General features: G+C 40.5%; 1 protein-coding gene across 7 annotated transcripts in view; it reads right to left on the bottom strand.

Moving 5' to 3' along the window:
- Positions 1–1,290: 1,290 nt before the first annotated feature.
- ZFP69 (ZFP69 zinc finger protein) overlaps positions 1,291–26,665 on the bottom strand; it is a 31,500-nt gene continuing 6,125 nt past the window's right edge. For 6 of the 7 annotated variants that reach the window (XM_053576241.1, XM_053576243.1, XM_053576244.1 and 3 more), the window contains 3 exons: positions 10,757–10,883; positions 9,457–9,555; positions 1,291–4,029 (listed from right to left, as the gene is read on the bottom strand). In XM_053576241.1, the coding sequence (XP_053432216.1) occupies positions 2,891–4,029; positions 9,457–9,555; positions 10,757–10,883 (1,365 nt within the window). In that variant the 3' untranslated portion in view covers positions 1,291–2,890. The remainder of the gene's footprint in view (positions 4,030–9,456; positions 9,556–10,756; positions 10,884–26,665) is intronic. The other variant, XM_053576245.1, reaches the window with a different exon arrangement.

Here is a 26,665-nt window from a genome sequence, read left to right as displayed (position 1 = left end):
AAATTCTAAACTGTAAAGCTTTTAGAATATAATATAGGAAATTATCTTTTGGACTTCAGAATAGGTAAATATTTTTAAATAAAAATAGAAAAGCATAAAATTAAGAAAACTACAAAGGTTGTTTTGTGTGTCACTTCAGACATTTTAAAGAGACTTGTGTGTTAGGTAATATTAACAATCAATTACAGATATCCTGAATGTAATAATGATTCTGTGGTTATGTAGGAAAATGTCCTTTTTCTTAGAAATATGGAAGTTGGGGTGGCGCCTGTGGCTCAAAGTGGTAGGGCGCCGGTCCCATATGCCAGAGGTGGCAGGTTCATAACCCAGCTCTGGCCAAACCCCCCCCCCCAAAAAAAAAGAAAGAAAGAAAGAAATATGGAAGTTGAAGAACAGCTTTTTAATCAAGTGAGATACTAGAGGGCATTGCTGGATTGAGGCTGGAAAAGGCTTTTGCCTCTTACTCAATATAAATATAACTCTCCTTAGCCATGATGTAATTGCCACTGCCAGGAACACCCCTGCCCAACCCTTTCATACATGGACAACTCTTCAAATGGCATTTGGGGGACAATGCCACTAAGTGGGATGAAGCAGAAGAGATTTGAGAAGCAATCATACAATTTGTGAGGAACAAAAATATCTAAGACAAAAATACGATATTCCCCCAAACATTCAATGTGAGGACTGTGGGCCTCCAAATTTAGAAAAAAGGTTGCTTCCCCACACCCAAAAGGATAGCCTAGGAAGTCTGGATCCTGAAGGCCCATCTGTAGACAAAAGTCACTCATTTGGTTCTTTCATCTCCAGGCCTATAACCATGGAAATATTGTTTGACACAAATGGATCGTTTTCCTCTGCATGCATCCTTTTCTTAGCTTTTTAGACACAGTATTTGTGTACTCAACTGTTCTGACTACAGTCTACCATTTATCAGAGTAGGTATTCATATGACCTACTTAGAGTGGCACTGTACAATACAGAAGCCATATGGGGCTCTCAAACACTTGAAATGCAGCTGGTCTAAAATTGTATGTGCTGGCTTGGCGCCTGTACCAGTGTCCACAGTGTCCCGGCCCAAGCCTGCTAAACGACAACTACAACAACAACAAAAAATAGCCGTTGTGGTGGGTTCCTGTAGTCCCAGTTACTTGGGAGGCTGAGGCAAGAGAATTGCTTAAGCCCAAGAGTTTGAGGTTGCTGGGAGCTGACACCACAACACTCTACCAAACGCGACATAGTGAGACCGTCTGAAAAAAAAAAAAAAGACAGCTTCATCAGACAGCTCCAGCCTAGGAAGTCAAGGACTAGAGCAATTGGTGGAAAAGTGTATCCTTCTCCAGCTAAAACTGGTAGTCTTGGCTACTGTCAAAGGGATGCAGGTTCCTCCCTGGCTCCAGGGGTGGCAAATGCTATTTCTGGGGCTACTTCTGCCCTGACATTTCTGGGCCATGTTACTGAGACAAACTGACAGTGCTTGGATGGTTGACAGTGTTGTTGGTCTAGGAGATGCTTTAGCGTTAGATATGGCACCTAAAGCTCTATATCTTGCTTGTGGGAAAATAAATTGGCCCAACCTCCATCAACGTCAATTTGCCAATAGCCATCCACACAAATGCACATGCCCTCCCACACAGAAATTCCAGTTCTAGGAACTTTCCCTACATATTGACTTACAATCATAAAATGAAAACATGTAAGAATATTCACTATATATTGTACAAACAAAAGACTGAAAATAACTCAAATTTATCTATAGTAAAGAGGCTCTAGGGTGGTGCCAGTGGCTCAGTGGGTAGGGCACTGGCCCCATATACTGCCCTGGGAGGCCGAGGCGGGTGGATCTCTTGAGCTCAGAAGTTCGAGACCAGCCTGAGCAAGAGTGAGGACACCCCCTACCCCCCGTCTATACTAAAAATGAAAAATTTAGCCCAAAGAATTTGAGGTTGCTGTGAGCTATGACGCCACAGCACTCTACCTAGGCCGACAAGGTGAGAATCTATCTCAAAAGAAAAAAAAGAGCTTTCACCATTAAAAGAAAATGTAAATTTAAAAAACAGAGGTGGTGGGCGCCAGCCCTATATACCGAGGGTGGAGGGTTTGAACCCAGCCCCGGCCAAATTGCAACAAAAAATAGCTGGGTGTTGTGGCAGGTGCCTGTAGTCTCAGCTACTCAGGAAGCTGAGGCAAGAGAATTGCCTAGGCCCAAGAGCTGGAAGTTGCTGTGAGTTGTGATGCCACAGCACTCTACCAAAGGCAACAACAACAACAACAAAAAGGTGGTAATATTGTAAACAGTAGTTCCCAAATGCTAATCTGTGTATCAATGAATACCCATGATTTTTTAACTATGAAATCAGAAACAAAAATTATCTTGTAAATAAAATGCTAAACACAATTGATTTGAAGGACAAGATTTTCTTTTTGTTGTTGTTTATTTTTGAGTTGAGAGTCTCATTCTATCACCCCAACTAGAGTGCAGTGGTGTCATCATAGTTCACAGCAACCTCAAACTCTTAGGTTCAAGCAATCCTCCTGCCTCAGCCTAAGTAGCTGGGACTACAGGTATATATTACCATACCCAGCTAATTTTTTTCTCTTTATTGTAGAGACTGGTCTTGAACTCCTGAGCTCATGATCCTCCTCCCTTGATCTTCCAGTGTGCTAGGATTATAGGCGTCAGCCACCATGCCCAGTCCAGATTTTATTCTTAAGTACTTTGTATGGAGATGTTAGTAGACAGTAGTTGTCAAGGTTTATTTATACAATGGGCAAAATTTGAAGTTGTAATCATTACATCAATTCCTTAAATTTACTTGCATCTTGAAATTTTAAAACATAGAATCACTGATTTAGAGCTGGCTTTTGTTCTCATGTCAAATACCCCTTTTTACACATTATTTCTGAAGGCATTCCTTCTGTGTATTTCATGGTGTCGACTAAGTGATGAATTATAGCTGAAGGCTTTTCCACATTCATTACATTCATAAGGTTTTTCTCCAGTGTGATGTCTCTGATGTTTTTTAAAGGATGAATCATGCCTGTAGGCTTTTCCACAGCGGTCACATTCATATGCCTTCACTCCTGTATGAACAATTTTATGATTGCTAAGGTGTATCCTCTGCCTAAAGGCCTTCCCACATTCCTTACATTTGTAGGGTCTTTCCCCAGTGTGGATTCTCTGGTGATGTGTTAGATATGCCCTATGACTAAAGGTTTTACAACATGCAGTGCATGCATAGGGCTTCTCCCCCGTATGAATTCTTATATGTTCACTAAGGTGTCTAATCTGTCGAAAGGTTTTCCCACATTCATTGCAAGTAAAAGGTTTCTCTCCAGAATGAGTCCTCAAATGTTGAACCAAGCTAATGTTCTGGCTGAAAGCTTTCTGACACTTATCACATACATAGGGTTTCTCCCCAGTGTGAGTTCTATGATGCTGATTAAGCGATGAGCGATGTCTGAAGGCTTTGCCACACTCCTCACATTCAAAGGGTTTCTCACCAGTATGGATTCTCTGGTGTGTACTAAGAGATGCACTTTGACTAAAGGCCCTTCCACATTCTTTACATCTGAAAGGTTTCTCACCAGTATGAATTCTCATGTGTTCAGTAAGGTGAATGGGTTGTTTGAAGATTTTTTCACATATATTACATTCATAGGTTTTTGGTCTTATGTAACTTGTTGGATGATTAGTCAAATCTAATTTGTATTTGTTCCTCTTTCTAGTTGTATCACATTTATGACGCCTCTGTTCTGTTATAACATTTGAACTCATAATGATATTTTCTCCAAATTTGTTAGTTTTTTGGCCTTTCTTCTTATGGGTCAACATGGTTTGTCTCACATCTCTCACACAGGATTCGCGGTGCATTTCTAACATATCATCATATTTGGAGACTTTTCTCAATGAGGAATAAATGATATCATCTTTCATGACCCTTTCCATCAAAATGCCATGATATAACTGTTCCTGTGAAATGAAATTCTTTGTAGTTGACTCATTAGTTTCTGTTTTACTCTTCAAGTCTGAAAGAAATGGAAAAACTGCAAATAATTCATGCTCATTATGCCTTGAAAAATCAATTGCCATAGTGGTTATGGAACAGAGAGTTAGACAACAACACAAATAAGTACATGCGATTTTGACTATATTTAAATATGGCTATGCTGTTTGGAGTGGTAATGGGAAATGAAATTAAGAAAACAGTAAATAGGTTAAAAGTGTCATTTTATGTATGTAGTAAAATTTTAATCCTACTCTTTCTATAATAGTAATACTAATAACATTTCAAGCTATGTCTTATGAATGTTAAGTAATTTTAATCAATGACTACTTTTGGAAAACACTCTCAGAAAGATAGATATCTCTCTCTACCCCAGCATCACTAGGAGAGTCAAACAGTAGGATTGAACTAAGAACACAAAAAGAACATTATACTGTCTTTTATTGGAAATTGTATTTGTGTGTGTACAATTTTGTTTTCTATAGTCATTAATATATCCATGGAAGTGTTACTTATACAAAGAGACTTGTAAGAACCCCAGACTGCTATGTTGCTACTACTGCTAAGTTTTAACCTTTAAAATTCTGCTGGCCAGGCATGGTGGCTCATGCCTATAATCCTAGCACTCTGAGAAGCCAAAGTGGGTAGATTATCTGAGCTCATGAGTTTAAGACCAGCCTGCGCAAGATGGAGACCCTGTCTCTTCTAAAAATAAAGTCTAGTTGGGTATAGGGGCATATGCCTGTAGTTCCAGTTACTCAGGAGGCTAAGCCAAGTGGATTGCTTGAGCCCAAGAGTTTGAGGTTGCTGTGAGCTATGATGCCACAGCACTCTACCCAGGGTAGTGTGAGACTCTGTTGGAAAGAAAGAAAAGAAGGAAACAAAAAAAAGAAAAGAAAGAAAAAGAAGGGAGGGAGGGATGGAAGAAGGAAATTCTGCTATGTTGCTAGTACTGCTAGGTTTTGACCTTTACAATTCTGACTGATTTTCTTACTTGATAATTTGTTCCTTCATTACTAATAAATATTTCAACCAGCACAAAAAGTTCACTACCACTTCCAAATTCCAAATGCTAATGAAGAAAAGCAATACTATCTAATGATGTCTGTGCTCCACAGGCCAAGTTCTGGTCCTGAATAGGGAAGGAGGAAGTGATGACGATACAGAAAAGGAAAGGAAGCCATCTACGTACCCCTCCCCAGTTCAGTATTCCAGCCTGAGGTAGGTTCAAGCCAGTAATGGAAGCCAATGAGGAAGAAAGGAGGATTTAATTTCAGATGAACTTGGGAGTTTTTCTTATTGCCCCGAACTAAATAAACATTTTACTAAAATACCCTGTTTCCCCGAAAATAAGACATCCTCCAAAAATAAGACCTACTTACAGGAAAGATAAGACGTCCCCTGAAAATAAGACCTAGCACCTCTTTGGGAGCACACCTGAAAATAAGACACTGTCTTATTTTCGGGAAAACAGGGTACTGTTCTTGTTATTTAAAGGGGTTTGGGCTGGGAGCCCATATCTCAGTGAGTAAGGTGTCAGCCACATGCAACGGGGTTGGTGAGTCTGAACCCAGCCCAGGCCTGTGAAACAACAATGACAACAACAACAAAAAAATATAGCCGGGCCCTGTGCCAGGCACCTGTAGTCCCAGCTACTTGGGAGGTTAAGGCAAGAGAATCACTTAAGCCCAAGAGTTTGAGGTTGCTGTGAGCTATGACACCACAGCACTCTACCCAGAGTAACATAGAGAGACTCTGTCTCAAAATAAATAAATAAATAAAATAAAGGCATTAGACCATCTATGGGACCTCTCTGAGATTTCATCCAGAGGCAGGACAAGAACAGTTACAGTAGGTTCTTTTTTAAAAAAAATTTTTAAAGTGACAGGGTCTTACTATGTTGCTGGGCTAGATTCGATCTCCTAGGCTCAAGTAATCCTCCTGTCTCGATCCCTCAAGTAGCTGGGACTATAGGCACATGCCACTGCACCTGGTTATGATAGCTTTTATTATTACTTTCATTATTATAAATTGAAGAAGAGAAAACCCAGGAAAATGTACAATTATTGGAATTACTAACAAAATGAAATAAGACAGCTGCCTATAAAAACCAATATTTAAAATCAATTTTGTTATTACAACAAACAAAACATAATTTTAAAAAATAGACATGTTCATGACTAGGGATGGAAAAAAGAAAAATGCCACCTATAATAGCAACAAAATATAAGATTATTCAGGCTAAATCTAAAAAAAGATATTCAATATCTATAAGATATTTATGTAGAAAATCCTGAAATATTACTAAAAAAATTACGAGACATCAATAAATGGAGCAATATATCATATTCCTGGATGGTTGGACTCAATACAACAATATTAACTCTTCCCAAAATTGATCTATCAATTCAGCTCTATTCCAATCAAAATGCCAACAGAGTATTTGTGTGTGTGTGTGTGTGATGTGATACACTGATTACATAATCCTTATGGAAAACCAAGGAGTGAAGAATATTCAGAAGATATTAAAAAACAAGGTGGGTGAAGTACCAGATAGTAAATATCATTCTGAAATATAGTAATTAAGGTAGCTTGGCATTAGAGTAGGGATGGAAAAATAAAAGAATAAAAAGGAATAGATAGAGGCCAGAAACAGACTCAAACCCATAAAGAAACGTGACAGGTGACAGAGTGGCATTAACCACTGCTGCACTTATTATCCATGTGGAAAAGTTGAACTAGATTTTCACCTCATACTATATACAAAATAAATTCCAGGTGAATCAAGCCTAAATATGAAAAGCACAACTTCGAAAATATAGGAATACACAGTAGACCCTCCATAGTTGACTACCTCATTTGACCACCTCCTTAAGTTGACCTAATTTTCATAGACCAGACATGCACTATAAGTACGTATTTATACAGTAGGTCTGTCTCGGCGCCTGTGGCTCAAGCAGCTAAGGTGCCAGCCACATACACCTGAGCTGGTGGGCTCGAATCCAGCCCTGGGGCCCGCCAAACAACAATGAGAGCTGTAACCAAAAAATAGCCAGGCATTGTGGCAGGCACCTGTAGTCCCAGCTACTTGGGAGGCAGAGGCAGGGAATCACCTGAGCCCAGGAGTTGGAGGTTGCTGTGAGTTGTGATGCCACAGCACTCTATCCAGGGCGACAGCTTGAGGCTCTGTCTCAAAAAAAAGAAAAAAAATATATATATACACAGTAGGCCTAGTTGCTTATGTTGACCACTGCAGTATGTTGACTAGTTTGTTACAGTCCTTTGGGTGGTCAATTTACAGAGGTTCTACTGTATTTGGAAACCATACACACACACCTCATATACATGATAAGAGAGAAGATAGCCCCTCTTCTCTGTCTTCTACAGAGAGACCAAGTACATCTGACTGCTTAAGAGAAAAGGAGCTTTTGATTGGCAGACCTAAGGATACTGGAGACAGAGGGAAAGGTGTAGTGAGCCATGCCTATAGTCCCAGCTACTCAGCAGGCTGAGGCAGGAGGATCACGTGTGCTGCCCATGAGTTTGAGGCTATAGTGCACAATGATTGTATCTATGAATAGCCACTGGGCTCCAGCCTGGGCAACACAGTGAAGCTTGTTTAATTAACAAAGAAATGGAGGATAATAGAGCAGAAAGGGTTTCCTACAGAAAGAATAAAAAGAAAACTGATGATATTAAATTTAGAAAACTCACAAAAGATAGTATTTTTAAAAGAGTAAAAGATGGGCACTGACTGAAAGAAAACATTTACAAAATTTAAAGCTGTCAAGCATAAGTATCCAGAACATACATGTATACATATACAAGTTTCTATAAATCAATAAGAAATAGAATAAACAACAGAAAAATTAACAAGTAATATAAACAGATAATTTACAGAAGAGAAATGCTAGATGTATGGTCAATAAACCTGAGAAATGTGCTTCCTTTCATTAGTTATCATGAAAGTGAAAGAAACAAGATACCATATTCACCCACTGAATTTACAATTTTTTTTTTTTTTTTTTTTTTTTTGAGACAGAGCCTCAAGCTGTTACCCTGGGTCAAGTACCATGGTGTCATAGCTCACAGCAACCTCAAACTCTTGGGCTTAAGTGATTCTCTTGCCTCAGCCTCCCAAGTAGCTGGGACTACAGGCGCCCGCCACAACACTCGGCTATTTTTTTGTTGCAGTTGTCATTGTTGTTTACCAGGCCCAGGCCGGGTTTGAACCCACCAGCCTCAGTGTATGTGGCCAGTGCCCTACCCACTGAGCTAAGGGCATCGCCCTGAATTTACAAATTTTAATGTTTCTCAGTGCCAAACATTGACAAAGATGCTAAATTCTGAAAACTCTTAAAATCTGCTTTGGGAGTAAAAATTGATGTACTTGCTTTAAAGAGCAATTTGGTAATACCAAGCAAAGTGAACGTGATACATTTCATGACCCAACAATTTTATTTCTACCATGTTAGAAAAACACTTACATATATATATGAGAAGATATATACACAAAGGTTTGCTACAGCATCTTTGTAACCCCTAAATTTGGAAACAACATAAATGCCTATCGATAGGAAAATGAACAAATAAATTGTGGTTTACTAATTCAATGGAAATGAATGAATTAGAACACAAAGAAACATCAACAGCGTTCAGTGAGAACAGAGTGAATGTGGTGGAGAGAATAAGAATATTCAAGAACAAGTAAATGCAAAACAATACTATATGTTGTTTAGGGATATAGCTATGTAACAAAAATATGAGATCATATGGGAATAACAATATTTAAACTCAGAAAAGTGGGTATTTAGAAAGATAGAAGGGGAACAGCAGGACTTCAACTCTTAATCTAGGTGGACATTACACAGAAATTTGTGAATATCTAATATATTTCATAATAAAAAGCAAAGGTTAAGGAGATGGCTGGAGGCCAAAGATTTAGTGAGAAAAAATCCTGTGGCAATTTCTCTTACAGCAGTTTTCATGAAATAGCCATTACAAAACATTAAGATAGATAAATTGAAAAGAGAAATGAGAATTGAACCTGAGATTGTAAAATGAAGCTGGCAAAAAGTGAAAATAGAGGCAAGAAAATTAAAGATTTGCAGAACGCAGAAAGAGTCTTGAAAAGAGATTTGATTTCTGTACAGAGATTAGGTGCATCTGATGCTTAAAAGAAAAGGAGCTTTTGACTGGCAGACCTAAGGATACTGGAGACAGAAGGAAAATCAAGTTAACCCTTAATGAAAGCAAGACTTCTTTCTCCTCCCTCCAATTCCAAAAGGACTTTTGCAAGGGCTTAGTGAAAAAAAGGGGTGACAGAGGAAGGGGTGAAATCAGGTTTAGTGCAGGCACTGTCCTGTGAACCTTCCCCACATCCTGGAAAGGCCTTCAGCACTCTTCTCTACATATTAATAGGTACCAATTGCCTTGCTCTCGCTCTCACCTGAACTGGGATCTGCTGGGCCTTCTTTCTCTGTCATCCACGGTTCTTCTCCTTTCTCCAAATGAGAAATCACACTAGGTTTAGAAAGTTGATATCCTGCTTATGGAGTAAAGAAAGAGTGTGAATGTTTATGTTGATGTCAAAGAACCATCCCCAGAATTTAGTTCAAGTCTTCTACTAGTCAGGGTCACTGAAAGTTGAAATGGATGGGTTTTTCTATTTTACCTCTATGTAGTAAAGCTGTTGCCCAAGGAAGGTGCAATGTGCTGACTTAAGAGTTCAAAGGATTAAGACATCTCTAACACAGAACACAAGGCCAAGCTTCAAGAAATCCACAGCATAGCCAGGCATTGTGGTGGGCACCTGTAGTCCCAGCAACTCGGGAGGCTGAGGCAAGAGAATCGCCTAAGCCCAGGAGTTGGAGGTTGCTGTGAGCTGTGACACCACGGCACTCTACCAAGGGCGATAGAGTGACACTCTGTCTCAAAAAAAAAGAAAGAAAGAAAGAAAGAAATCCACAGTGGCTCGGCGCCTGTGGCTCAAGCAGCTAAGGCGCCAGCCACATACACCTGAGCCGGATGGATTGGAATCCACCCAAGGCCTGCCAAACAACAATGATGGCTGCAATCAAAAAATAGTCAGGCGTTGTAGCAGGTGCCTGTAATTCCAGCTACTTGGAAGGCAGAGGCAGGAGAATCACTTGAGCCCAGGAGTTAGAAGTTGCTGTGAGCTGTGATGCCATGGTACCCTACCCAGGGCAACAGCTTGAGGCTCTGTCTCAAAATAAATAAATAAATAAATAAAATAAAATAAATCCACAGCATCAATAATTTAAAATAATGACTTTCCTGCCAGGTACGGTGGATCACGCCTACAATCCTAGCACTTTGGAAGACTGAGGCAGGTAAATCTCATAAGCTCAGGAGTTTGAGACCATCCTGAGCAACAGCAAAACTTCATCTCTAAAAAATAGCCAGTTGTGGGCAGCACCTATGGCTCAAAGGAGTAGGGCCCCAGCCCCATATACTGGAGGTGGCGGGTGCAAACCCAGCCCCAGCCAAAAACTGCAAAAAAAAAAAAAAAAGCCAGTTGAAGCAGGTGCCTCAACTACTCAAGTAGTCCCAGCTACTTGGGAAGTTGAGGCAAGAGGATCACTTAAGCCCAAGAGTTTGAGGCTGCTGTGAGCTATAACGCCATGGCACTCTACTGAGGGCAACAAAGTGAGACTCTGCCTCAAAAAAAAAAAAAAGACATTCCTATAACAGGTAGGTGTCTGAATATATGGCCAGCCCATTCTTACCTACTGACACCAAGTTCCTGTAGTTCTCCAACATCACCTCTCGGTACAGATCCTGGTGAGCAGGGGCCAGTTGCCCCCACTCATCCTGGCTGAAGTCAATAGATATGTCATTGAAGGTCAACAGTTCCTAGAATATCAAACAATTCCTTTTCAGTCAAAGACCACCTCTGTCAAGGTCCCAGGAGGTCCGACAGTATTCTAAATTATATGAGATTCTAAACTGGTTTTACCAGGAGCCTCCTCTGGATCTGTTTGAAGATTCTCTGGAGATAACTATAAATAATTAAATATAGTAGGATAAATGGCCATGAATGCCTTAGAAAAAAATTAGGAAGGATAAGGAGAACAGGGGGAGCCATAGTGAGGATAGAAATAATCTCTTACATAGGCGGTTGGGAGAGGTCCCACTAAAAGGGTGATATTTGACCAGAGACATAAATTTACTGAGGGAGACAGCCATGTGCAAATCTGCGGGAACAGTATTCTAAGCAGGTGGAAAGTACCTAAGGTTAGAGCATTCTTGGCTTGTTTGAGGAACAAACAAGGTGAACAAAATCCCTGAAGGCACCTTAGTTAAGGGGAGAGTAGAAGGAGATAAGATCAGAGAGGTATGGGGCGGAGTCAAGATGGCTGACTAAAGCCAGCTTTCCACAGAGGTTCCTGTCCAGAAGGAGAGTTAAAGGACAGAAATTTAGCAAGTAACCTGGTGGATCTGAGCTGCACCAAGAGAGAAGGTTGAAGAACGCACATCAACCCCACTGAGGCGAGCTGAGACCCCAAGGATACAAATAAAAGGTACAAAATCCATCACCAAGCGGATGGGAGTCCCCTCCCCCATGAGAACGGCTCAGAGTGCCCCACAAACAAACGAGCAGAGTTCACAGGTCCTCCCACTACACTCCACGGGAGAGACCCTCTAAAAACTGGATCTACCTCCCCTACTAGGGTGCCACGGCTTTCTCCTGCCAGGCATAAAACTGTATATATTCTCTACCTGCAACTCCAAGCTCCCAGCACTCCCCTCCACTCTCACTCTGAGGTCTGGAGACCTGTCCCCCAGGAGTCCAGATTCTTGGGTGATATATTGAGGGGTGTGGACAGTGCCTAAACTGCAGCTGGTCAGTGCTGACTCTGGGGCACAGGAGTGAGGAGAGGATGGTCGGCTGAGAGGGAACAACACTGGAGCAGCAGTGTCCCGAGGCGCAGAGAAACAGCCGTCTTTTAGCAACAATAGGGCTTACTCCCAGATATTCTGAAGCCACATCCCCTGTCTCCCTGGGCAACCAGAGAAGGCCAGGCATCTACTCAGGTGGCAACCACCGCGGAACAGATCTGGGACGGAAACGCAGACCCGAGAGTAAACGGTTTGCCTGAGGCAGGACCGGCCTGGGTGGAGCGCAGGGACTAGAAATGCACTCACAGACCCAAGAAGTTCCCAGGGTGGGGCTGACACAGAGGACCGCTTTACTGAGCCTAAGATGCACCCGGCCCTCAGGGGATCATCAGCCTATAGACAAAGGAAGGCTGGAGGCTAGAACTGACAGGTAACCAAATACAAACCTGCAGGAGCAAAGACAGGGCCTGAGGCACAGGCTCCAGGAACTCAAAACAGCTTCTTTTCTGCAGGGGAATTTAGCAGGGACAGAAACAAATTCCCGCAAAGTAGTTCTGTTCTGTTCTGTCAGTAACATCAATCAGGGGCAGGGCTGGAACTGAGTAAACACCCACCAGCCTCCATCAAGTGCCCAAGCTTGTCAGGGCTCACCTCCCCCTGCTAGAGGTAGAGCGCAGCAGCCTGGCTGAGCAGAAATAGATTTCCTTGTTATTCAGGCAGGTGCAAACCCCTGGAGTATCTATTCACTACAGGCAACTGAGTCAAAGCCCTGCGGGACTATCATGACTGGGTATAACAGAGGTGCAAGGTGTGGAAGGAGGCATCAACCTTCCCAGACTGATCTATTTGCTGGGTGGCTCCTCCTGACTCCACGCAGCACTGGAGCAAGCCATATCAGAGTAGTCACCACACCCCTGTGATCCAGTTGCCAGAGACCTTTTAAACTCTCCCACCTGAGACAGGTGCTGGCTGAGACAATTGATTTGAACCTTTTGAACTGAGCCAATCGCCTGAGGACTATTCAGGTGGTGTCCTTGGTGTGTGGTTATAGGAAGGTTTGATTTTCCTTTTCCAATTGTTGCCTGTGGGGGGCGGGGTGACTTAATTGCTGGTATTACTCCACAGCTGAGACTTCAACCCAGAGTAACTGTTTCACTGAAAACAAGACGGAACCACTTAGCCCCACCACATGAAACAGGGCCCCAGTTTCTCAGGCCATAGCACTATACAGGTCCTCGACAAAGCTCCAGGGGAAAAATCAAACAGTGTAAAACAATCATGGGGCAGAATCAGCAGAAAAACTCTGGTAACATGAATAACCAGAATAAATCAACCTACCCAAGGAAAGATATGGCAGATGTAACTGAAGATCCCATTCATAAACAGCTGGCCAAGATGTCAGAAATCAAATTCCAAATTTGGATTGCAAACAAGATTAATAAAATGGAGGAAAATCTGGAATTAGAAATTCAAGCAGCAATACAAAAGTCGGAATTAGAAATTCGAGAAGAAATTCAAAAGTTGTCTCAAGAATTTAATGAATTTAAAGACAAAACGACCAAAGATTTTGATGCACTGAAGCAAGAATTTGCAGCACTCAAAGATCTGAAAAATACAGTAGAAGCTCTCAGTAACAGAGTGGAGCAAGCAGAAAAAAGAATTTCTGACATTGAAGACAAAGCCTTTGAATGCTCCCAAACTCTCAAAGAGGAAGAGAAATGGAGAGCAAAAACGGATCATTCTCTCAGAGAGCTCTGGGATAATTTGAAGAAGGTTAATATCCGCCTCATTAGAATCCCTGAAACTGATGAAGTGGCCTCGCTGGGCACAGAGGCCCTTCTCCATGAAATTATGAAAGAGAATTTTCCAGACATGCCAAGAGATTCTGAAATTCAGATAGCAGACAGTTGCAGAACCCCAGCACGACTCAATCCCAATAAGACATCCCCCAGGCATATCATAATTAACTTCACTAAAGTTCACATGAAGGAGAAAATTCTGAAAGCAGCCAGACATAAGAAATCCATAACCTACAAAGGGAAGAATATTAGAATGACTGTAGATCTCTCTGCTGAAACTTTTCAAGCCAGAAGAGTGTGGTCATCAACCTTTAATCTCCTAAAGCAAAATAACTTTCAACCCTGGATCCTGTATCCAGCTAAACCGAGTTTCATTTATGATGGAGAAATTAAATACTGTAATGACATTCATATGTTGAAGAAACTTGCCATAACCAAACCAGCTCTTCAGGATATTCTCAGACCTATCCTCCATAATGACCAGCCCAATCCTCTACCACACAAGTAAACTCACTCAGAAACTTTTGATTAAACTCCAACTTCCACAGTGATGAAAGGATTAAAAATGTCCACTGGACTTTTAAAAAACTTGATACCCAAAATTTTACCAGACTTAACAATATTCTCTATTAATGTGAACGGCTTAAACTGTCCTGTAAAGAGGCACAGGTTAGCTGACTGGATACAAAAACTCAGGCCAGATATTTGTTGCATACAAGAGTCACATCTTACCTTAAAAGACAAATATAGAGTCAGGGTGAAAGGATGGTCATCCATATTTCAGGCAAATGGTAATCAGAAAAAAGCAGGTGTTGCAATTTTATTTGCAGATACAATAGGCTTTAAACCAACAAAAGTAAGGACAGATAAGAATGATCACTTCGTATTTGTTAAGGGTAATACTCAATATGATGAGATTTCAATTATTAATATCTAACCACCCAACCAGAATACACCTCAATTTATAAGAGAAACTCTAACAGACATGAGCAACTCGATTTCCTCCAGCTCCATAAAAGTTGGAGATTTCAACACTCCTTTGGCAGTGTTGGATTGATCCTCCAATAAGAAGCTGAGCAAAGAAATTTTAGATTTAAACCTAACGATCCAGCATTTGGATTTAGCAGACATCTACAGAACATTTCATCCCAACAAAACTGAATACACATACTTCTCATCAGCCTACGGAACAAATTCCAAAATCGATCACATCTTAGGTCACAAGTCTAACCTCAGTAAATTGAAAGGAATAGAAATTATTCCTTGCATCTTATCGGACCATCATGGAATAAAAGTTGAGCTCAGTAACAACAGGAATCTGCATACGCATACAAAAACATGGAAGTTAAATAACCTTATGCTGAATGATAGCTGGGTCAGAGATGAGATTAAGAAGGAATTTGCCAACAAAACGACAATGAAGACACAAATTATCAGAACCTCTGGGATATGGCAAAGGCAGTCCTAAGCCAGAAATTAATAGCACTGCAAGCCTTCCTCAAGAGAACGGAAAGAGAGAACGTTAACAACTTAATGGGACATCTCAAGCAACTGGAAAAACGAAGAACATTCCAACCCCAAACCCAGTAGAAGAAAAGAAATAACCAAAAGTAGAGCAGAATTAAATTAAATTGAAAACAAAAGAATTATACAACAGATCAATAAATCAAGAAGTTGGTTTTTTGAAAAGGTCAATAAAATAGATAACCCTTTGGCTAACCTAACCAGGAAAAAAAGAGTAAAATTTCTAATTTCATCAATCAAAAATGACAAAGATAAAATAACGATAGACTCCTCAGAAATTAAAAAAATCCTTAATGAATACTACTTGAAACTTTATTCTCAGAAATATGAAAATCTGAAGGAAATTGACCAATACTTAGAAGCACGTCACCTTCTAAGACTTAGCCAGAATCAAGTGGAAATGTTGAACAGGCCCATATCAAGTTCGGAAATAGCATCAACCATACAAAACCTCCCTAAAAAGAAAAGCCTGGGACCAGATGGCTTCACTCCAGAATTCTACCAAACCTTTAAAGAGAAATTACTACCTATATTACTCAACCTGTTCCAAAAGGTAGAAAAAGAAGGAAGACTACCCAACACATTCTATGAAGCAAACATCACCCTGATCCCCAAACCAGGAAAAGACCCAACAAGAAAAGAAAATTATAGACCAATATCACTAATGAATATAGATGCAAAAATATTCAACAAGATCTTAACAAACAGAATCCAGCAACACATCAAACAAATTATACATTATGACCAAGTCGGTTTTATCCCAGGGTCTCAAGGGTGGTCCAATATATGTAAATCTATAAATGTAATTCAGCACATAAACAAATTAAAAAACAAAGACCATATGATTCTCTCAATCAATGCAGAAAAAGCGTTTGATAATATTCAGCATCCCTTCATGATCAGAACACTTAAGAAAATTGGTATAGAAGGAACATTTCTTAAACTGATAGAGGCCATCTACAGCAAACCCACAGCCAATATCGTATTGAATGGACTTAAATTGAAATCATTTCCACTCAGGTCAGGAACCAGACAAGGCTGCCCATTGTTCCCACTGCTCTTTAACATTGTAATGGAAGTTTTAGCCACCGCAATTAGGGAAGAAAAGGCGATCAAGGGTATCCATATAGGGTCAGAAGAGATCAAACTTTCGCTCTTCCCAGATGATATGACTGTGTATCTGGAAAACACCAGGGATTCTACTACAAAACTCTTAGAAGTGATCAAGGAATACAGCAGTGTCTCAGGCTACAAAATCAACCCCCATAAATCTGTAGCCTTTATATATACCAACAATAACCAAGCCGAACAGTCAAGGACTCTATTCCATTCACAGTAGTGCCAAAGAAGATGAAATATTTGGGAGTTTATCTAACAAAGGACATGAAAGATCTCTATAAACAGAACTATGAAACTCTAAGAAAATAAATAGAAACTCTAAGAAAATAAACTGTCATACTTTAAAGATCTTGAAAAAATAATACTTCGTTTTATATGGAATCAGAAAAAAACCTCGAATAGCCAAGACATTACTCAGAAATAAAAACAAAGCAGGAGGAATCACACTACCAGACCTCAGACTATATTATAAATCAATAGTGATCAAAACAGCATGGTACTGGCACAAAAACAGAGAAGTAGATGTATGGAACAGAATAGAGAACCAAGAGATGAACCCAGCTACTTACCGTTACTTGATCTTTGACAAGCCAATTAAAAACATTCAGTGGGGAAAAGATTTCCTATATAACAAATGGTGTTGGGTGAACTGGCTGGCAACCTGTAGAAGACTAAAACTGGACCCACACCTTTCACCATTAACTAAGATAGACTCTCACTGGATTAAAGATTTAAACTTAAGACATGAAACTATAAAAATACTAGAAGAGAGTGCAGGGAGAACCCTTGAAGAAATCGGTCTAGGCGAGTATTTTATGATGAGGACCCCCTGGGCAATTGAAGCAGCTTCAAAAATTCACTACTGGGACCTGATCAAACTAAAAAGCTTCTGCACAGCCAAGAACACAGTAAGTAAGGCAAGCAGACAGCCCTCAGAATGGGAGAAGATATTAGCAGGTTTAATAACCAGAATCCACAGAGAACTCAAACATATTAGCAAGAAAAGAACAAGTGATCCCATCGCAGACTGGGCAAGGGAGTTAAAGAGAAACTTCTCTGAAGAAGACAGGCACACAGCCTACAGACATATGAAAAAATGTTCATCATCTTTAATCATCAGAGAAATGCAAATCAAAACTACTTTGAGATATCATCTAACTCCAGTAAGATTAGCCTATATCACAAAATCCCAAGACCAGAGATGTTGGCGTGGATGTGGAGAAAAGGGAACACTTCTACACTGCTGCTGGGAATGCAAATTAATACATTCCTTTTGGAAAGATGTTTGGAGAACACTTAGAGATCTAAAAATAGATCTGCCATTCAATCCTATAATTCCTCTACTAGGCATATACCCAGAAGACCAAAAATCACATCATAACAAAGATATTTGTACCAGAATGTTTATTGCAGCCCAATTCATAATTGCTAAGTCATGGAAAAAGCCCAAGTGCCCATCGATCCACTAGTAGATTAATAAATTGTGGTATATGTACACCATGGAATATTATGCAGCCTTAAAGAAAGATGGAGACTTTACCTCTCTCATGTTTACATGGATGGAGCTGGAACATATTCTTCTTAGTAAAGTATCTCAAGAATGGAAGAAAAAGTATCCAATTTACTCAGCCCTACTATGCAACTAATTTATGGCTTTCACATGAAAGCTATAATCCAGTTATAACCTAAGAATAGGGGGAAAGGGGAGGGAGGGGAGGGAGGGGGGAGGATGGGCGGAGGGAGGGCGATTGATGGGATTTACACCTGTGGTGCATCTTACAAGGGTGCATGTGAAACTTAGTAAATGTAGAATGTAAATGTCTTAACACAATAACTAAGAAAATGCCAGGAAGGCTATGTTAACCAGTGTGATGAAAATGTGTCAAACGGTCTATAAAGCCAGTGTATGGTGCCCCATGATCACATTAATGTACACAGCTATGATTTAATAAAAAAAATAAAAAATAAAATAAAATAAAGATCAGAGAGGTAGATTAGAGGGAGGGGCACAGAAATAAGGCCTTTACGCTCTCCCCAGCACTTATGGTTACAAACACTTATGCATCCTTGCTGAGCTTGAACTCTGAGGTCCCACTGGAGCTTAATTCAAAACCAAATAAAACTGTTCAATCTCAAGTTTCAGCACCAACCAACCAACCAACCAAAAAAATAAAAAGAACAAAACTGGAACTGTGGTCTAATTCTTTTCTTTTTTTGGCCAGGGCTGGGTTTGAACCCACCACCTCCGGCATATGGGACCGGCACCCTACTCCTTGAGCCACAGGTGCCGCCCATGGTCTAATTCTTTTCTAGTTCAAACACTATATAGATAAAAGAGATACAGGGAAGTGCCTGTGGCTCAAAGGAGTAGGGTGCTGGCCCCATATGCCGGAGGTGGCAGGTTCAAACCCAGCCCCGGCCAAAAACAAACAAAAACAACAACAACAACAACAAAAAAGAGATATGCTCTCAGCTTTAGTGTCATGGGACACTGGCAATAGATTAATTATAAGTAAATTTAACCAAATTAAAGCTGCATCACAGCCAGACTTAGCCACAGCTCCAAGAAGAATATGAATACTCAGTCTTCACTTTAACCACCAGACTAAGAAGAAAGGTTTGTGTCTCTTGAAAACAAAACGAAACAAAACTAAATAAACTACATACATATACACTTTATATACAATATCTGAACTACAACAAAAAAGTATTACATAAATTATGGTGGCTCCTTTGGCTCAGTAAGTAGGGTGCTGGCCCCATATACCGAGGGTGGCAGGTTCAAACCTGGCCCTGGCCAAACTGCAACAAAAAAGCAGCCAGGCATTGTGGCGGGCACCTGTAGTCCCAGCTACTCAGGAGGCTAAGGCAAGAGAATCGCCTAAGCCCAGGAGCTGGAGGTTGCTGTGAACTGTCATGCCATGGCACTCCACCGAGGGCGATAAAGTGAGACTCTGTCTCAAAAAAAAAAAAGAAAAAAAGTATTAACATAAATTAAGGAGAAAAATATAACCTATAATCAAGAAAATAAAAAAACAATATAAGCAGACCAATAGGTGACCAAGTCATTGGAATTAGCAGACAAGAAACTTAAAGCAACTATTAAAATATATATTATTTATGATATAATATGAATAGGGTAAAGAGATGGAGATAATTGGGAGATATAGAGATGCTAAAAAGGAAATACAGTTGGCCCTTGAACAACTCAAGGCTTAAGGGTGCCAATCTCCTGAAAACTATATAACTTTTGACTTTTCCCCAAACTTAACAACTCATAGTCTATTTACTGCAAGCCTTACCAATAACAATCAATTAACATAAATTGTGTATGTAATATGTATTCTGTGCTGTATTCTTACAATAAAGAAAAGAAAATCATAAGCAAAAGAACATACATTTATAATACTGTACTGTATTTATCGACACAATAAGATTATGTCATCTGTTTATAATACGAATCTCTGAAATAGCGGGCAACCATAGCTGTAGACCTCAAAATATGCTACATATCAAGCAACTCAATTCTTTCTTTCTTTTTTCTTTTTTTTCTTTTTTGAGACCAAGTCTCACATCTCACTCAGTTGCTCTAGGTAGAGTGCTGTGGCGTCACAGCTCACAGTGACCTCAAACTCCTGGGCTCAAGTGAGCCTCTTGCCTCAGCCTCCTGAGTAGCTGGGACTACAGGCCTGGGGCACCATGCCTGGCTAGTGTTTCTAGTTTTAGTAGATGCAGGGTCTCACTGTTGCTCAGGATGGTCTCCAACTCCTGAGCTCAGGCAATCCACCTACCTCGGCCTCCCAGAACACTAGGATTACAGGTGTGAGCCACCACACCCAGACAACTCAACTTTTTCTTTAATGTCATGACTTTTCTCTGCTTCTTGGGAGTATATCCAGTATCACTCATGGCACTTTGCATAGATCCCATGTTGTTATTCAAGGTTTATGGTTGTACTAAACATGAAGAAAAATACTCAAGAACCCATAAGAGCTCTTTTTTTATTATACTTTGATATACAATTTACAAATGAGCTACGCACATGGAGATACTTAGCATCCCATGGTTTTTTAAGCAGTCATTCAATAAGCTCGCTTCTATAGCAACAGGAGATAGTATGAAATTATCATAGTAGTACAGTACATATCACAATTAATTTTATGCAGTCATGATGTAATACTGCACCTTTATGTTTGTTTACATTTCTCTCAACTTTGAATAGTACCATGTACAGTCTGTGTGTGGATAAGTTTCGATAAATTTTAACTTTTTATAATAGAGTCATACATATTTTATGATAGTGAAGGATAAAAATAATCTATCTACATATATTTTATACATTCATGAAATACCTTTTCTTAATTTTTTTCAAAAGTTTTAGACTACATGGTTCATCTGTGAGTTTTTAAAAAATTGTCTCGTGTCTCCAAAAATTTTTCCAATATATTTATTGAAAAATGTCCACATATAGGCTAGGCACAGACTCCATCTCAAAAAAAAAAAAAAAAAAAGAAGTCTACATATAAGTAGAGCTTTATGGTTCCAACCCGCAACTGTAAATGAAAGTTCTACAAGCAAAAAATACAAAATGTAAAATATAATTATTCAATGTGCTGAAGACAAGATTACCCTGTGATGAAGACGAGATTGGTGAAACTTAAGATAGGTAAATAAATATTCAAACTAGAACACCAACAGAAAAAAAAATCTGTGGGATAATATCAAGTGGCCTAATACACATGCAATTAAAATCTCAGGAGAATAAACAGAAAAAAATATTTGAAGAAATAATGGGCTGGTACAGTTGTAATTCTAACACACGAGGAGGCTGAGGCAGATCCTCCTTTGAGGAGGCAGCAACCTTTGCTTGAGCTCAGGAGTTCAAGACCAACCTTTGCTTGAGCTCAAGAGTTCAAGACCAACCTGAGCAAAAGCAAGACCCTGTCTCTACTAAGAATAGAAAAATTAGCCAGGAGTTGTGCCAGGTGCTTGGCACAGTAGTCCCAGCTATTTGGGAGGCTGAGGCAGGAGGATCATTTGAGCCTAGGAGCTTGAGGTTGCTATGAGCCAGCCTGGGAGAACAGCATGAGATTCTTTTTTTTTTCTTTTTGTAGAGACAGAGTCTCACTGTACCGCCCTCAGGTAGAGTGCCGTGGCGTCACACGGCTCACAGCAACCTCTTAACTCTTGGGCTTACGCGATTCTCTTGCCTCAGCCTCCCGAGCAGCTGGGACTACAGGGGCCCGCCACAACGCCCGGCTATTTTTTGGTTGCAGTTTGGCCGGGGCTGGGTTTGAACCCGCCACCCTCAGCATATGGGACTGGCGCCCTACTCACTGAGCCACAGGCGCCGCCCACAGCATGAGATTCTTATCTCCAAAAATATCCAGTTGGGTAGGTGGCTCATGCATGTAATCCTAGCACTCTGGGAGGCCAAGGTGGGTGGACTGCCTGAGCTCACAGGTTCAAGACCAGCCTGAGAAAGTGCGAGACCCCATCTCCAAAAAATAGCCAGGCATTGTGGCGGGTGCCTATAGTCCCAGCTACTCAGGAGGCTGAGACAAGAGAATTGCTTGAGCCCAAGAGTTTGAGGTTGCTGTGAGCTGTGACACTACACCACTCTACCCCAGGGTGACAAAGTGAGACTGTCTCACAAAAAAGAAAAAATCAAAATCAATGGAAAAACAACCCACAGATGCAAAAAACCTAGCAAATCTCCAAAAAGATAAACTCAAAGAAAACCACACCTATGCACATCAAAGAAAAGTTGATATGAGACTGACACATCGGGCGGCACCTGTGGCTCAGTGGGTAGAGCGCCGGCCCCATACACTGAGGGTGGCAGGTTCAAGCCCGGCCCCGGCCAAACTGCAACAAAAAAATAGCTGGGCATTGTGGCACCTGTAGTCCCAGTCACTTAGGAGGCTGAGGCAAGAGAATCACTTAAGCCCAGGAGTTGGAGGTTGCTGTGAGCTGTGATACCACAGTACTCTACCGAGGATGATAAAAATGAGACTCTGTCTCTAAAAAGAAAAAAAAAAAACTGACATATCACATAAACGATAAGAATAACAGCTGACTTCTCATCAGAAACAATACAAGCTAAAAGAGAATGGAACATTTTTAAATGTTTAAAGAAAAAAACACTGAATAAAACAAAACAAAACACTCAACCTAGAATTCCATATCCAATAAAAATTGCTCAATTTAAAGACCTGTTCAGATCAACAAAAGTTGTGAGAATTCATCACCAGAACACTCATACTACAAAAAAAATTCTAAATACAGTTCTTTAAGCTGAAGGGAAATGAGGCCAGAGAAAAACTTGGAACTAAAGTAAAGAATAAAGAGTGCCTAACTCTGTAAATATGTGGTCAAATATCCAAGATCCATTTTTTTTCCTTTTTTAATTTCTTACAAGATATTTTATTATTAAAAGCAAAAATAAGGGGCGGTGCCTGTGGCACAGTGGGTAGGACACCAGCCCAATACACTGAGGGTGGTGAGTTCAAACCCAGCCCCCGCCAAACTGCAACAAAAAAATAGCTGGGTGCTGTGGTGGGCGCCTGTAGTCCCAGCTACTCGGGAGGCTGAGGCAAGAGAATTAGCTAAGCCCAGGAGTTGGAGGACGCCACAGCACTCTACCGAGGGCGACAAAGTAAGACTCTAGCTCTACAAAAAAAAAAAAAGTAAAAATAAGAACAATATATTGTAGAGTTTTTAACATTTAAAGTAAAACATATGATGACAATAATGCAAAGAATGGGAAGGAGTAAGTAAAACTATAATGTGAGGCTCTCGTATGTGAAGCAATATAATATTAATTCAAAGGAACTGTGATGCTAAAAATGTGTATTGTAATAGCTAGAACAACTACTGAAAAGCACCGCAGCTTAGAAATCACTAGAGGACATAAAATGGAACACTAGGTTCAGTGCCTGTAGCTCAAGGGGCTAAGGCGCCAGCCACATACACCAGAGCTGGCAGGTTCGAATCCAGCCAGGGCCTGCCAAACAACAATGACAACTACAACCAAAAAACAGCCGGATGGTGGGCACCTGTAGTCCCAGCTACTTGGGAGGCTGAGGCAAGAGGGTCGCTTAAGCCCAGGAGTTGGAGGTTGCTGTGAGCTGTGATGTCAGGACATTCTACCCAGGGCGACAGCTTGAGGTTCTGTCTCAAAAAAAAAAAAGGAACACTAAAGCATGATTCATTCCAAAAGAAGGCAGAGGAGGTGGAACAAAGAAACAAAGAATGGATAGGACAAACAAAAAACAGTATTAATGATTACTTTAACTATCAATAGACTAAATAAACTAGCCAGACCCAGCTAAATTTAAGAAGATCATATTTTAAATATGACACAAACGGATTTAAAATTAAAAAATGGGGGGCGGCGCCTGTGGTTCAGTGAGTAGGGCGCCGGCCCCATATGCCGAGGGTGGTGGGTTCAAACCCAGCCCCAGCCAAACTGCAACAAAAAAATAGCCGGGTGTTGTGGCGGGCGCCTGTAGTCCCAGCTACTCAGGAAGCTGAGGCAAGAGAATGGCTTAAGCCCAGGAGCTGGAGGTTGCTGTGAGCTGTGTGAGGCCATGGCACTCTACCAAGGGCCATAAAGTGAGACTCTGTCTCTACAAAAAAAAAAAAAAAAAAATTAAAAAATGGAAAAAATGTTATACCACTAAATAATAATTAAAAGAACATTGGAATAGCTGTATTGTTATCAGACAAAATGGACTTCAGGAAAAGGAATATTACTAGGCAAAAAGAGGGGAATTTCACAATGATAAGCGGGTCAGAAGACAACAATCCTAAGTGTTTACACAGCTGATGACAAAACTTTAAAATAAAGCAGAAATGATGGAACTAAAGAGTTACACAGTAATTGGAGATTTTAACACTCCTCTCTCAGTAACTGACAAAACCAACAGAAAAAAACTCATCAAAGATACAGAAGATTGGGGGGTGGGACCTTGGTGTGATGTCACACTTTATGGGGGCAAGACACGATTGCAAGAGGGACTTTACCTAACAATTGCAATCAGTGTAACCTGGCTTACTGTACCCTCAATGAATCCCCAACAATAAAAAAAAAAAGATAGCCGGGCATTGTGGCTGGCGCCTGTAGTCCCAGCTACACGGGAGGCTGAGGCAACAGAATTGCTTAAGCCCAAGAGTTGGAGGTTGCTGTGAGCTGTGTGAGGCCACGGCACTCTACCGAGGGCCATAAAGTGAGACTCTGTCTCTACAAAAAAAAAAAAGAAAAAATAGTTTTGATTGCATATAAGTCAAAAAGTTTTTTTAAAGTTTCATGAAGCATAAAAGTTACAGGAAGCTAAGATTAATGTACTATTGAATGAAGAAAAAATTTTTGTAAGTTAAAAAAAAAAGATACAGAAGATTTCAACACTAGCAACCAATTTAATCTAATTAACACTTAGAGAGCACTGTACCTAACAAGTACAGAATATATTCTTTTTAAAATTAAATTCTTTAAGATATGTATAGATTCACATGCAGTGGTAAGAAATGAGACAAAGACACCATCTCTAAAAACAGCTGGGTAAATAGCCGGGCATTGTGGCGGGCGCCTGTAGTCCCAGCTACTCGGGAGGCTGAGGCAAGAGAATCGCTTAAGCCCAGGAGTTGGAGGTTGCTGTGAACTGTGTGAGGCCACGGCACTCTACCGAGGGCCATAAAGTGAGACTCTGTCTCTACAAAAAAAAAAAAAAACAAAAACAGCTGGGCATTGTGGCAAGTGCCCATAGTCCCAACTACTCAGGAGACAGAGACTGAGGCAAGGGGATCACTTGAGCCCAAGTGTCTGAGGTTGCTATGAGCTATGACACTGGCAACTCTACTAAGGGCAACAAAGTAAGACTCTGTCCCACGAAAAAAAAAAATTATACCTCAATTTAAAAAAATTTAATCCTGGCTCAGCGCCTGTAGCTCAAGCGGCTAAGGCACCAGCCACATACACCAGAGCTGGCGTGTTCAAATCCAGCCTGGGCCTGCCAAACAACAATGACAACTACAACCAAAAAATAGCCGGGCATCGTGGCAGGTGCTGGTAGTCCCAGCTACTTGGGAGGCTGAGGCAAGAGAATCGCTTAAGCCCAGGAGTTGGGGGTTGCTGTGGGCTGTGATGCCATGGCACTCTACTCAGGGAGACAGCTTGAGGCTCTGTCTCAAAAAAAAAAAAAAAATAATTTAATCCTTTCCCAGTGCTTAGAATCCCACCACTTTATGATAAACATCAAAAAGTGAGGAATTCTAAATAAGTAGAATATAAATAGAAAATAAATATAAAGATAAATCTTTGAATAATTAGACTTCTATTTTTATTTCTTCCATATGACTATAAATAACTCTGGAATGCATTTCAATCCTAGAAGGCAGATACTAGCAGCTGAACTTCTTAGCTGAGGAAACCGAGATTTATTTATTTATGTATTTATTTTTCTGAGACAGAGTCTCATTTTGTCGCCCTCAGTTAGAATGCCGTGGCGTCACAGCTCACAGCAACCTCCAGCTCCTGGGCTTAGGGAATTCTCTTGCCTCAGCCTCCTGAGTAGCTGGGACTATAGGCGCACAACACAACACCAGGCTATTTATTTGTTGCAGTTTGGCCGGGGCTGAGTTTGAACCCGCCACCCTTGGTTTATGAGCCACAGGCGCCACCCAGAAACTGAGATTTTAAACAGCTAAAAAAAAAAAAAAAAACATAGTCCAGGTCACCAACCAAGTAATGAAAAGAGATAAAATCAAATCCTATACCATCAAATTTCAGAACCCATCAAATTTCAGAACCCAAATTCTTTTCACTTAAAACAGCACAATCCTTAAGATCTCATCTTTAAAAGTCTCTCTTTTCCTCACTTGCTTTCTCTCTGTCCCAGCTGCTCCATGCCCCTCTCTGCACTCCTAGGACTCTGTCTCTCCATAACTTTGCTCCTGACAGTCTATTGTCATGTTTTAAATTTTAGTTTATGTGTTTTCGTTGATGTATCATAGCTGTACATATTTTGGGGACACGTGCTATTTTGATATAAGCATACAATGGGTAATGATCAAATCAGGGTAACTGGGATATCCATTACTTCAGATATTTATCTTTTCTTTGTGTTGCGAACATTATAATTCTCTCTTCTAAAAAAAGAAAAAAAAAAGTCTCTCTTTTGGGTGGAGTTCAGTGGCTCACACCTATAATCCTAATGCCCTAGGAGGCTGAAGTGAGTGGATCACCTGTGCTCAGGAGTTCTGAGCAAGACCTGGCATTGTGACCAGCGCCTGTAGGCCTAGTTACTCCAGAGGCTGAGGCCAGAGAATCTCAAGAGCTTGAGGTTGCTTTGA

This window comes from Nycticebus coucang, chromosome 22, assembly GCF_027406575.1.
Source record: "Nycticebus coucang isolate mNycCou1 chromosome 22, mNycCou1.pri, whole genome shotgun sequence".
NCBI lineage: Eukaryota > Metazoa > Chordata > Mammalia > Primates > Lorisidae > Nycticebus > Nycticebus coucang.
Note: the sequence above shows the minus strand (reverse complement) of the source record. Positions and strands in the feature narration are given on the sequence as shown.